General features: G+C 37.9%; 1 protein-coding gene across 2 annotated transcripts in view; it reads left to right on the top strand.

Annotated features, from left to right (window-relative positions):
• Positions 1-2,053: 2,053 nt before the first annotated feature.
• Positions 2,054-13,669, top strand: part of slc5a12.L (solute carrier family 5 member 12 L homeolog) — a 36,699-nt gene continuing 25,083 nt past the window's right edge. Inside the window, exons 1-2 of one of the 2 annotated variants that reach the window (XM_018257032.2) lie at positions 2,054-2,518; positions 12,753-12,818. In XM_018257032.2, the coding sequence (XP_018112521.1) occupies positions 2,162-2,518; positions 12,753-12,818 (423 nt within the window). In that variant the 5' untranslated portion in view covers positions 2,054-2,161. Of the gene's footprint in view, positions 2,519-10,352; positions 10,873-12,752; positions 12,819-13,669 lie in introns of those variants that run through there. The other variant, XM_041589953.1, reaches the window with a different exon arrangement.

Raw genomic sequence — 13,669 nt, 5'->3', positions numbered from 1 at the left:
CTATAGTAACAGTGCGATAATAGTCTCTGGGAAGGGAGTGTGACTGTGGGATAGCAGGTATAGTAGGGAGAGATGGTGCCTATAGTAACAGTGCGATAATAGTCTCTGGGAAGGGAGTGTGACTGTGGGATAGCAGGTATAGTAGGGAGAGATGGTGCCTATAGTAACAGTGCGATAATAGTCTCTGGGAAGGGAGTGTAACTGTGGGATAGCAGGTATTGTAGGGAGAGATGGTGCCTATAGTAACAGTGCGATAATAGTCTCTGGGAAGGGAGTGTGACTGTGGGATAGCAGGTATAGTAGGGAGAGATGGTGCCTATAGTAACAGTGCGATAATAGTCTCTGGGAAGGGAGTGTAACTGTGGGATAGCAGGTATAGTAGGGAGAGATGGTGCCTATAGTAACAGTGCGATAATAGTCTCTGGGAAGGGAGTGTGACTGTGGGATAGCAGGTATAGTAGGGAGAGATGGTGCCTATAGTAACAGTGGGATAATAGTCTCTGGGAAGGGAGTGTGACTGTGGGATAGCAGGTATAGTAGGGAGAGATGGTGCCTATAGTAGCAGTGGGATAATAGTCCATGGGAAGGGAGTGTGACTGTGGGATAACAGATATAGCAGGGAGAGATGTTGCCTATAGTTTTTTTTAATTATTTTTTTATCTGTTTCTTCTTCTCTGTATGCACTTATGACTATGCATAAGGTTATCAGAAAGGCCAGGATACAACTAATATTATCAGAATACACATATCCCTGTTCAGACTAAATGTGGCCATACTCTGAATGATCTTCCACTGTCTGCAACAGATCAGCCTGCAGACCCAACACACAAATACCAGACAGTCTTCTTCACTTTCTCATTTGATAAAGCACCCACTGGTTTGGGCCTCTGGCAGACTGAGTTTCTGAAGAAGACACATCACACCCCTGTCTTTCCCTACATGCCCAGATGGTAAGTCAGTTGGCCAAACTCCCTGACCAAATCTGAACATGTACGGCCAGCTTTAGCAAGTGATAAAAACCTAGTGGGCCCCGCTGACCCAGATCCGCACACGTCTGCTGCCCCCACAGACCCACACTGCCCCATTATCTCCCCCTCCGGCTCTTATTGAGTGAACATGTATGTGTGGGGTTGAGGGGGCCCAGAGGGGGATTTGGGGCCTTTGTGTCAGAAGCCCCATTTTGTCTCAGACCCCCCCCCCCCAGTCCAATGCTGGGCAGATATGATTTTGTACTAATAAGATCACTGACCAGATTTTCTAAAAAATACTTGACTGAGGAAGAAACTGCTATGACTTTACATTTTTAAAAGAAAAAATACTTTTAGGGGCTGTTCACCTTCTAGCACAGTTGGTTTTAGATAGTTCACCAGAGATAAAGACTTTTCTCAATTACTTTCTATTTTCTATGTGTGACGCGTGATGTTTTTCTAATATTAAGGAGTAAAGTGCAATTTTTCACCTTCTAAAGCAGCTTTGGGGGGGGGGTCGCTGACCCTGTAAACTGTTCTAAATGGATACATTTAGTTGATACATCTCTTATCTTTGTCCCTGCTGAGCAGAAACTCTGGGTTTCATTACAGACAGCTGTTAGAATTGATACAATAGTTGCTAATACTCCAGAGATGCTGCTGAGAAATGGATCAACTCAATGTTGCAGAATTGGAACAGTTTAGAATCTGCACCTGAATTATTGAGCTGCCAGACTCAAACACCAGAGACACGAACATTCAACTTTAAACTTAGATTTTGGAAAAACAGTAAAAGATCAAAAAATGGAAAGCAATTGAATAAAAGTCTTTATTTGTTGAGAACAATCTCAAAACAACTTTACAGAAAAAGTGTTTGGAAGGAGAACAACCCCTTTAATAAACATCACTGAGGGCAACAAGTAGAGGTGCAGAACATTCATTTACCCAATACAGGGAACGCTAAACATTTACTAAGCTCTGTCACTGCCCCCCACCCTGCACCATTTCACATCTCACTATTTTAGATTTTTTATAATGTTTAACCCAATACAGACTTTATAAAAGGAAAGCTGAGTTGTATGGCATGCATAACACCAAATAACCATTGCTTACCCTTCTTCAGGTAGTAGGTTGCATTGTTGTCTTTTATAAAAGAAAAACCTTTATGTGCCAGAACATCGGAGGTTTTCAGAATGACCGAGTTTGTGATTCCTTCCCTTAAGACATTTGCATCTTTGGACTATCTTGTTTTTGCTGCACTTTTTATGGTATCCGCCAGCATTGGCGTGTTCTTTGCAATCAAGGAGCGAAAAAAGACGACTTCTGCTGACTTTCTGGTCGGGGGCAAGCAAATGACATGTGGGCCTGTAGCCCTGTCCCTAACTGCCAGTTTTATGTCTGCTGTGACCGTGTTAGGAGCACCCGCAGAGGTGTATCGATTCGGAGCCTCGTTTGGTCTTTTCTTCATCTCCTATACCATCGTTGTTATTTTCAGTGCTGAACTCTTTGTGCCAGTCTTCTATAGGTCTGGAATCACCAGTACATATGAGGTAAGGTGAACTCTGAATGTCAGCCATATTGTTTCATACAACACTTATTATGACCACAATATCTTTTGAGCTATGGAGGTTAAATTGAGGTACAGATTGTCTCATTAAATACAGTAATGTATTACACTATACTGCTGTGGTCATTGGACTTGTTCAGCTCAAGCTTCTCTTACAGGTCCAACTGTTGCTCAGGGCTCTTCTCAGCTCATAACAATGTAACGCTAACTTGGACTATACAGACCAAAAGTACTTAATGTCCAGCTAGTGAGAGGAGCATGAGTTACATGTGACTAAAACACTTCAGCCATTGCTAAGTGGAAGATTTCAGGAATGGTGTAGTGTTAGTACAACTCTCAGGTTACTGTGCAATAAATATAAGCATAATGGACGCCAGGAGCTTCTTATGATGAAACATAAGAGTAACAAATTTATTTGTTCTAGACAAATGACCACAGGTTTACTTACAGTCTTGAGGTTTATGCAAGTAGTATTAGCAGGCTGAAACAGGTTGGATGACACAGCTGAGGAATTTGACTCCCATAGGCATTGTAGTCAAGCAGTAAGGAACATCACCAGGCAGATATAACTTTAAGTGGTCCAGATCCCACCCAGTGGAATGGTCAAGGAGAAGGAGTCTAAGCATGACGCCCTATCCAACTGTGGTCCCTTCACTAAAGGCAATCAAGAGCCTTGGGAAGCTACTCCCTGCTACAGATCCTTGATGGAGCACAAAGCTGCTCTTGCTATATGTACTCTCTAATCTATAACAGATATAACCCTGTCTCTAGCTAACCCCGTTCACGGGATTCCGAGGTCCCCGATTTAGACACTAGAGCTGCTGGTAACTTTAGGGTGATGACTTTACTGGGCCTTGGTGTACCCAGGCTCAATGAGCACATCCAAATGTTTAGGACACCAGCACCCAAAGACGAAGATCCAGCCCTTTCCAAACACTATATTGAAGTGTGGTAGGAAGTGGTCATTACACCTCTTGGCCAATAACACTGGAAACGTAAATATAACTAGATACATGGGCTTTTGCCCAGCAACTAGGGAAAAGGAGGAAGGGTAGGGATTTTAAGGCATAGGGGCAATTTAACCCTATGGGTCCCTACAACAAGGTTACAGACGTAGAAAAATATTGGCGGATAAGTCATTCAGCCATAGTTCCAAGTATATATAGGACAGCAAAACATTTACACCCAAGATCTCACCATACGTGATGTTCACCTGGGCTTTTAAGACTATATAGGAGATCAGATAGGCACTCTCCTCTATCTTATCCTAATTGACATTAAACCTTTGCTGGTTTTAGTTCTCCTTTAATGTACCTCCTCACAGCTTGTTTTTCTTTAAAGGGTTGTTCACCTTTCAGTTAAATTTTAGTATGATTTAGACAGTGATATTCTGAGACAATTTGCAATTGTTTTTCATGTTTTATTATTTGTCGTTTTAAGTTACTTTTCTTTTTATTCAGCAGCTCTCCAGTTTGCAATTTCAGAAATCAGGTTGCTTGGGTTCAAATTACCCTAGCAACCATGCACTGATTTGAATTAGAGACTGGAAGATGAATAGGAGAGACCTGAATAGAAAGATGAGTAATAAAAAGTAGCAATAACAATACATTTGTAGCGTTACAGAGCATTTGTTTTTTAGATGGGGTCAGTGACCCCGATTTGAAAGCTGCGAAGAGTTTGAAGAACAGAAAAGAATGCAACTAATTAAATAAGATAAATAAATAATGAAGACCAATTAAAAAGTTGCTTAGAATTGGCCATTCTATAACATACCAAACGTTAACATAATGGTGAAGCACCTCTTCAAGTAACCTTGTCAATTCATATTGCTCCCAATTCTGTTGTGCCTCTACTTTCTTTACCTATGTAGCAGATCCCCAGAGTGCTAGAAATAGCAAAAACCTTCAATTTTTCATTATGGAATTAGCATGTAGTCAGCAGGGTTTGTTTCTTTTTGTGTATCAGTAGCACCAGAATTTATTACCTTACAGCTGGAAAAAAGTTAAGGAGGGGGTTGCATTACACTGTGAGCCTAAGGGGTATGGGGAACTGTTCCCAGTCAGCGCAGGCAGACTACTATTGTTTTCTTTCGATCTGTGGAATATGTACTGTATGTCTGCGTAAAAAAAACAAAGAAAGAAAAATATTATATGTATTTTATGAAGTTCACATAGAGGCAGATTTATCAAGGGTCGAATTTCGAGTTCATGGGAGTTATTTTTAAACTCCCATGAACTCCCATAAACTCGAAATTTCCCATAAACTCGAAACTGAAATCTATATATAAAAAAAAAAATCAAATTTTTGTTACTCAGGTGAATAGGATCGACCCGCAAACTTGAATCTAATTTGAATTGAATTGAAATTTCAGAAAAAAACTCAAATGTCAAGAAAGCTGCAAACAACTCCAAATCGATCCCGAGACGTCCTCCATAGGTTAAAAATGCAATTCAGCAGTTTTGAGGTGGCGAATAGTCGAATTTCTAGTTCTTAAAGGGCCAATGTATGATAAATTTTGAATATCGTATTCGATTTAAAAAAAAAACTCGAATTGAATTTTAACAATTCACTAGTTAAATTCGACAGTTTTGGCCGTAAAAAAAAAAACATGAAAATCCGAATTTGAAAATTCGAATTTTCACTTTGACCTTTCATAAATCTGCTCCATAGTGTTGATGCATATTTTTACATAAAACTAACTTACAAAACTATGTAAAAAAGGGGGTATATTTTTCTTTTAAATTAGCGTTACTGGGTGTGACTTTTTAAGGACCTTACCCTGTAAGCTTCACTGAACCAGGGACTGAAATTTATGATGAACATGTCTGTAAAGTGATGCGTAATCTGTCAGCACTATTTCAATGAAGGGTAGTAATAATAATAATAATTTGTACCTAGGGTGGTTTGTCTTTTCAGTCCATGGTTCAGTCTTCAAGAGATTAGATATATTGTAAGGTCTCTCAATGAAACCACTACCAAAGTCCAAGGCATAACACTTTGTCAATGATATTCTTCTTAAAGAAACAAGAAAGTACAAAACATTGGGGTTCAATTCCTTAGGCACCACCAGTTAGAAAATGTGTTGACCAACTACCAACCAGCACAAAAACACATAATTTAATGGAGAAATTCAAATAATGCCAGTGTCATTGCCATTGACCAGCTGGTGGTCCAGATCATGTGCCTTTATGTCTACTTCTTGTCTAAGGGGCAGATTTATCAAGGGTTGAAGTAAAAATTCTAATTTTGAATTCTGAATTTATAAATTCGAATTTTCAAGTTTATTTTAGTGTAATTGGACTAGGGACTCTGTGGAATCAATATAGAATAGTTTGGAGATATCCTGAAAATAAAATCAAATTCAATTCAAATTTGGTTTGAGTTAGCGGGTCGATCCCATTCACCCGAATTTAAAAATTCTATTTTTTTAAAAAAACTCTGATTGGTCATTTCCCCCCCCCAAATTTGGAGTTCCTGGGAGTTCATTTTTACAAACTCCCATGAGCTCAAAATTCGACCCTTGATAAATCAACCCCTAAATGTTACTATGTTTTTAAACAACCTCATGTACTCACTTATGTTATATCAACATAACAACAATCGCTCCACTCCAACAATTCCACCAATCACCACAAAGGCCCAGCTAGAAGGGAGGCTATTAAAGCAATGGTGATCTGTTTCTGGCAGCTCCAAACATGATTTAAACCAAGGTTACATCCTGGAGGTGGGGCGAATGTCCTGCATAGCACCACCAATTTTGACTTGACTTGAGGGTTAAAACCTCAAAATTATATTATCAGATGTACTTCATACTAGGTAGGCCAAGGAGTAATGGTGTTGTCACATGATTTACAATGTTAGAATACCATCTGTCTGACCATTGTATAAAATACTCTTGCAGGTATTTAATGATGTAAGTTACTATCTGTTTATACGCTGACTAGGGTTTGACGCTCAGGTTCTGGTTTAATAAATAAGAGATTGCACAAGCAAGAAGTGCTGAGTGCCATGACTTAATGTGTAATACATTGACGCTCATGATACCATAACCTGGTAGATTTTATTTTGGCTGGGTATCAATAGATTTTATCACCTGGCAAATGTTTTAAGGGTGGAAGCTAATACGTCAGATGATACGCAGTGGCTGGGAGTTAAGTGTGAGAATACTGCCGTCTGATTTTTCTGGGCGGAGGCTGATACTCTCAGTAGCCTTATCTGACATTGGCTGAGATTTAATGCAGGCAGTCAAATTTACCGTTGCTGTAAGTCGGGCATAAGTGAATTAGTGACTGTGCGCTTATCCAAAGATTTATCCAAATGCCATCATAAAGTCTCTTGGACAAAACCCAAGGCCATGTCAAAAATTGCATCTGTTCTAAGGGCTTCAAAGATATTTTACATCATTCCCTGCACTAGAGAAATATAAATTTAATGTATTAACAGTCTTAGGTTTTACAGCTGACCAGTAAATGTTACCTGCTGTCTCTTCATTGGGTGCCATGGGTTACTAGATAAGTAGCATAATACTATTTATAGTGATGGGCGAATTAATTCGCCAGGCACGAATTTGTAGCGGAATGCCGTGTTTCGCCGGCAGCAAATAAATTTGCAAAACTGTGCCGAAAACTCTGCTGGCAAAAAATCCACCGCGACAAAGAAACAATTGACGTGCGTCAGAATAGTTATGCGCATACAATTTTTGCACGTAAAAATTATTCAGACACCCATTGACTTTAATGCATTTGGACAAAAAAGTCGCTGATATAAAAATTGTTGTGCATCAAAATTATTTTGACGCCGATTGATTTCAATGCATTTTGCGAATTTTTCACCGTTTCACAAATTTTTCAGTTTTGTGATTTTTTCAGTAAATTTGCAAATTTTTCAGTGAATTTGCAAATTTTTCAGTAAATTCGCAAATATTTCAGTAAATTCGCAAATATTTCAGTAAATCAATCCTAGAACCCCCAATAAGGGGTTTTTAGTATCTGTAACACCCATTCAAATCATAATTTCCAATGTAACGGGCATGGGGAGGGGATGATTTAGATAATTATTTTCCACAATTCTTCCAGAATAAACTGTGAAATAGGAAGGAATTTTTACCTTCATCTAATAACTGCACACGTCGGAACTGTAGCACTTCTTCTATCCCTAAAATTAAGGATGCACTAAATCCAGAGTTTGGTTTTGGATTTGGCCAAACCAGTTTCAAACCCCAAAAGTCATGTGACCCTGGATGATTGAGGGGAAGGGGAAAACATTTTTTACTTCCTTGTTTTGAGCCAAAAAGTCACGCAATTTCCCACCCCGCCACTAATTTGCATATGCAAATTAGGATTCGGATTTGGATCGGCTGGGCAGAAGGGTTTGGCCGAATCCAAATCCTGCTGAAAAAGGCAGAATCTTGGCAGAATCCCAATCCGAATCCTGGATTCGGTGCATAACTACTAATTTTAATGTACAAATAAGGGCCAAATGCAAAAATGTTGCATTTGGTGCATCCATAGTTATTATTGACCAAACCAACACAGTCATTTTTATTTCTGTCCAAAACACAATCTGTTCCCATTTATAATATCTCAAGGCAAGAAGAGAGGCAATCCCTTGGCAATTTTAAATGGGTTGTTCACCTTCAACTTAGCTTTTAGGGGGTTATTTACTAAACCTCAAATTTATCTGGTATGGCTTTTTGGGGCAAAAACGCAGATTTTTAGCTGAAAAAAATTCGAAATTTTCAAGATATTTTATATCCCGATGCTTAAAAAAAAAAAAAGCCTGAATCTGAAAATCTGCAATCTTGGACTTGTTAAGGTCCTGTATAAGTCAAAGGGAGAGGCAACTATCTCAATTTCAAGTTATTGTGGTTTGTACTACTGGGCTGATCTGGGCTTTTTGTGCAAAAACTCAAAAAATCAAGCGATTCACAAAAAAATTGAGTGATCCTGGTTTTCACTCAATTTTATTGAGTTTTTCCATAATTTTGATTAATTTGGGTTATTTCATTGATAAGGTCAAATTGGGCATGGAAGTTTGATCATGGTTTTTTTCAATAAAATATTTTTTTCAGATTTTAGTAAATGACCCCCTTAGTATGATGTTGAGAGTGATATTCTGGGACAATCTGCAATTGGTTTTAATTTTTTTTATTATTTGTAGCATTTTTAGTTATTAAGCTTTTTATTCAGCATCTCTTCAGTTCACAATTTGAGCAATCTGGTTGCTAGGGTCCAAATTACCCTAGCAACCATGAAAAATCAATAGGAGAGGGCCTGAATAGAAAGATGAGTAAGTTGCAATGACAATAAATGTGTAGCCTTAAGACTAGTGATGGGCGAATTTGCGCCGTTTCGCCGAAAAATTTGCGAATTTCGCTCGAAATTCGCGAAACGGCGAAAAATTCGCGAAACGGCGCCGGCGTCTCGTTTTTGACGCCGGAGCCCGTTTTTTCGACGCCGGCGCCCGTTTTTGACGCCGGCGTCCGTTTTTCGAAATAATAAATTTTGACGCCGGCGAATTTTTTCGGCGAATTTTCGCGGGCGTTTCGCGAATTTATTCGCTGGACGCGAATCGCACAAATTCGCCGCAAATTCGCGCCTGGCGAATAAATTCACCGTTTCGCGAATTTTTCGCCGTTTCGCGAATTTCGAGCGAAATTCGCAAATTTTTCGGCGAAACGGCGCAAATTCGCCCATCACTACTTAAGACCATTGGTTTTTTTAGATGGGATCAGTGACCCCCATTTGACAGCTGGAAAGAGTCATAAGAAAGGCAAATAATTCAAAAACGATAAAAAATAAATAATGAAGACCAATTGAAAGTTGCTTAGAACTGAACATTCTATAGCCTACTAAGGGGGTTATTTATGAAAGTCCGAATTAATCTCAATACTTTCTGCTACAAACTCCGATCAAATCAGAGTTTTATTTTTTATTACATTTTCTGGAAAATTTGCTTTTCGGGAAAGTATCGGATTTTCACGAATTTTTGGGATTTTTCCATCAAATTTTCATGATTTTTTTGGATCTTTCACCGAAAACTTCTGGGTATTGCACAAACCCTGCGCACATCCAAAAGATCATTGGGATTCTCCCATTGATTTATATGCAACCTCAACAGGTCTGAGATGCTGGATTTTCAGATTCGGAGTTTAATAAATTCCAAAAAATTTGTGATTTTTTAAAAGTCCGATTTTATTTAAAAAAAATCACAAATTTTTCCTTATTTTTGCATTCGGAGTATAGTAAATAACCCCCTTAAAGATAATGCAAAGGTGGACCACTGCCTTAAGTGGCAAAACTCTGCGGTAACCTATATCACCTAGAGATTTGCCTTGTTCTGGCGGTTTAAAAACTAGTAGGTTGTTATGGGTCATTGCACTGGGGGAACCTGATGGTAATAAATGAGCCTCCAAGACTATGATCTACGAACGCACTTTGCATTTATTTCCATAAAAACAAACAAAAAAAAATGGGTTCCTTTCTATCCATAATCAGCACATATTCCAAGAAGCCCTCAACGTATCTCTGAGAAACTGAGTGACAACAGATCAGCCCAGTAAGATTAAGGTCCATAAAAATTTCCCTTCACTTAAGCCTCCGCCTGTGTTATCTCTTTTACAATCCCTGCTGTTGTTAGGGAAAAAAAGTGTTAAGATGCATGTATTTGTTTTATTTCAATCAGAGTAATGTTTAACTTTAAAAAATATAACTGGAAGAAAAAAACAGCGTTATCAAGGGATCGAGCGATACCATTGGCTGCCTTCTATTTCCGTGCCTTGCTGAAAGCATTTATCCTCTGTTTAGCTGGAAATCATTTCTTTTACAAATCAGGCATGTCCTATTAATTAGCTCCCATCAGAAACCTCTCAGAATGATTTAAATCAAATTAAATAGAGGGTTTGCTTTTTAATTTACCCACTAAAAGTTCAAAAGGGAGACATTTTAACACCCTGTTTCTGCCTCAACAACATATCTAGTCATGTCCCAATTTGCAAAACCCGACATCAAAAACTTTGTAGTGTGGGACTATGTTGTTTTTGCTGCCCTGCTGGTCGTTTCGGCTGGAATCGGAGTCTTCTTTGCCATCACCGAGAGGAAGAAAAAAACATCTAGTGAGTTTTTGGTCGGAGGAAGACAGATGACATGTGGCCCCGTGGCCCTTTCACTGACAGCTAGTTTTATGTCAGCAATTACAGTCCTTGGAACCCCGTCAGAAGTTGTTCGTTTTGGAGCACACTACCTTTTTTTCATCATTTCCTATACTTTTGTAATTATCTTCTCAGCAGAACTATTCATCCCTGTGTTCTACAGGTCTGGGATTACTAGTACATATGAGGTAAGGTGTCTGACTTCATATATACAGTAGGTATGGGATCCGTTATCCAGAAACCCATTATCCAGAAAGCTCCCAATTACAGAAAGGCCATCTCCCATAGACACATAATCCAAATTTGTTGAAATGATTTCCTTTTTCTTTGCAATAATAAAACAGTACCTTGTACTAAGATATAATTAATCCTTATTGGAAGCAAAACCAGCCTATTGGGGTTATTAATGTTTATATGATTTTCTAGTAGACTTAATGTATGGAGATCCCGACCATTCTGGATAAGAGGTCTCTTACCTATATATATATATATATATATATATATATATATATATATATATATATATATAAATATATATATATATATAAATATATATATATATATATATATATATATATATATATATATATATATACATATATATATAAATATTATATAGGTACGTTTAAAGGGGTGGTTCACCTTAAAGTAAAATTTTAGGAGACTCCCATAAACTCCCATAAACTTGAAATTCGAAAAAAACGACTTATCAAAATTTGTCAAAAAAATCTAATTTTTCAAATTCAGATGAATGGAATCGACCTGTAAACTCGAATCAAATTTTGAATTCTCCAAAAAAAAAACTAGATTTACAGGACCAACTCAAAATTGATCCTAGGAAGTCCCCCGTAGACCAAAACAGCAATTCCGCAGGTTTAAAGTGGTGAATAGTTGAATTCTTAAAGGGCCAGTACATGATAAATCAAATACAATTTTTTTTTAAAAAACTCGAATTGAATTTTAACTATTCCCTAATCGAATTCCCCTTAAAAAAACCTCTAAAATTTGAATTCAAAATTTGAAATTCAAATTTTCACTTCTACCCTTGATAAATCTGCCCCTTAGTATTAAATAGTTTTAAATAACTTTTCAATTGGTTTCCAATATTTCTTTTTTATAGCTTTTGAATTATTTACCTTCTTTCCAGCATTCAAATGGGGGTCACTGACTAAATAAACAAATGCTCTGTAAGGCTACAAATGTATTGTTATTGCTACTTTTTATTAATCATTTTTCTATTCAGACCCTCTCCTATTCATGTTTCATTCTTTTATTCAAAAGAATGCATGGTTGCTAGGGGAATTTCGACACTAGCAATCAGATTGTTGAAATTGCAAACTGGAGAGCTGCTGAAAAACCATTGCAAATTGTCTCAGACTATTACTCTCTACCTCATATTAAAAGGTTATTTATAGGTGAATAATCCCTGTAAAAGATTGGATCAGAAGCAAATGTATCATTATTATAAATTACATCCTTATTTACAGTATTATACTGCTTGGCAGGCTTTAAACTTAACAGCTCTCTTTCAAGGCCAAGAGTGTCAGTGAACCTATCTATGTTATTTCTGCCTTCGGTTAACCCTCAGATTGCTGACTCTCAGTTGAGTAATAAGCCTGATGCCGGCAGTCTAAAAATGCAAATATCTCAGAAACGCTAAATTAATGTAAACTGTGCTCAGGGCAGAACTCTGGGCGATTTGGCATCACCAACATCTGTGATACACGTTATTTAGTAAATGGCAATTGGACTAGAGAAAAATGATGGGTGAAAATTTTCTCCAGGTTTGACCACAAAAAACACCTATAGACTCCAATGTGTTATAAAAAAAAAAGTTGCTTCGACTTTAATGTGTTTCACACATTTTCACTTTTTTATGGCGAAGGGAAATGGCGTAGATTCACCCATGAGTTTAAACAGTTCTTGAGCTGGTTACATATCTAATGCAATGTACCTTCTAATGTCTCATGCTCCTTGTGAACATGTAATTGAACATGTATTTAGAAGCTGAGGCCTATTCTTTCCTTTTCTATCTGCTCTAAAGTGTCTCCTTGTTTTTTTCTTCAAGTATTTGGAAATGCGATTCAACAGAGCTGTCCGATATGCGGCAACAATTATGTACATTGTGCAAACGGTAAGAATTTTTCGAATGCAGAGGCATTTATAAACATTATAGTATACTTGTATGGTCTTAACAATATTAATGGGACAATTTATGTATTTATTCCATGCCACTTGGATCATACAAAAAGTTCTTGATCGCAAAGGACATTTTGAATTCAGTGTGTGTGCAAAATTGTGTGTAGCAAATGAAAGACATTTTCTGGAACCCACACTTTGGCTCAGAGATGTTTATGGCAATTGACAGATGCTCTTTAAAAACATATACTTAAACTGCCAGTACAATATTTGCTAAAACTATGGCACAACAAAGCCTTATTGCCCTGATCCAGTGGATTGCCATGTGCTAGAGGACTGTGCGTTCATGGACACTAATGATGGCAACTGGGATGTATTCTTTGCATTGGTAAATGGCCAACTATCTTACTAATCCACAACAATTACTGTAGTCTTCACATATAATTGATGCTCTGCTTCAATGATCCCCAACCAGTGGCTCATGAGCAGCATATTGCTCACCAACCCCTTGGATTTTGCTCTCAGTGGCCTCAAAGCATGTGCTTATTTTTAAATTCCTGGCATGGAGGCAAGTTTTGGTTACATAAAAACAAGTGAACTGCCAAACAGATGCTACTATAGGCCCAGTCCATATTGGGGCTACCAAACTGCCAATCGAAGCCCTTATTTGGCATCCCTAGGATCTTATTGCCTGTTTATGTTGCTCCTCAACTCTTTGTCCATTTGAATGTGGTTTACAAGTAAATAAGAATGTTGGAGTCCCCTACTCTATTTGATTTAGTGTTGCATGGTCCAGTGGTCCAGGCATACAATTCTAATGTTTCTTTTGTGGCCATGAAATACTGT

The sequence above is a fragment of the Xenopus laevis genome, chromosome 4L (genome assembly GCF_017654675.1).
Source record: "Xenopus laevis strain J_2021 chromosome 4L, Xenopus_laevis_v10.1, whole genome shotgun sequence".
NCBI classification, from domain to species: Eukaryota; Metazoa; Chordata; class Amphibia; order Anura; family Pipidae; genus Xenopus; species Xenopus laevis.
The sequence above is the reverse complement of the archived record's forward strand: the minus strand, read 5'-3'. Positions and strand labels throughout refer to the sequence as shown.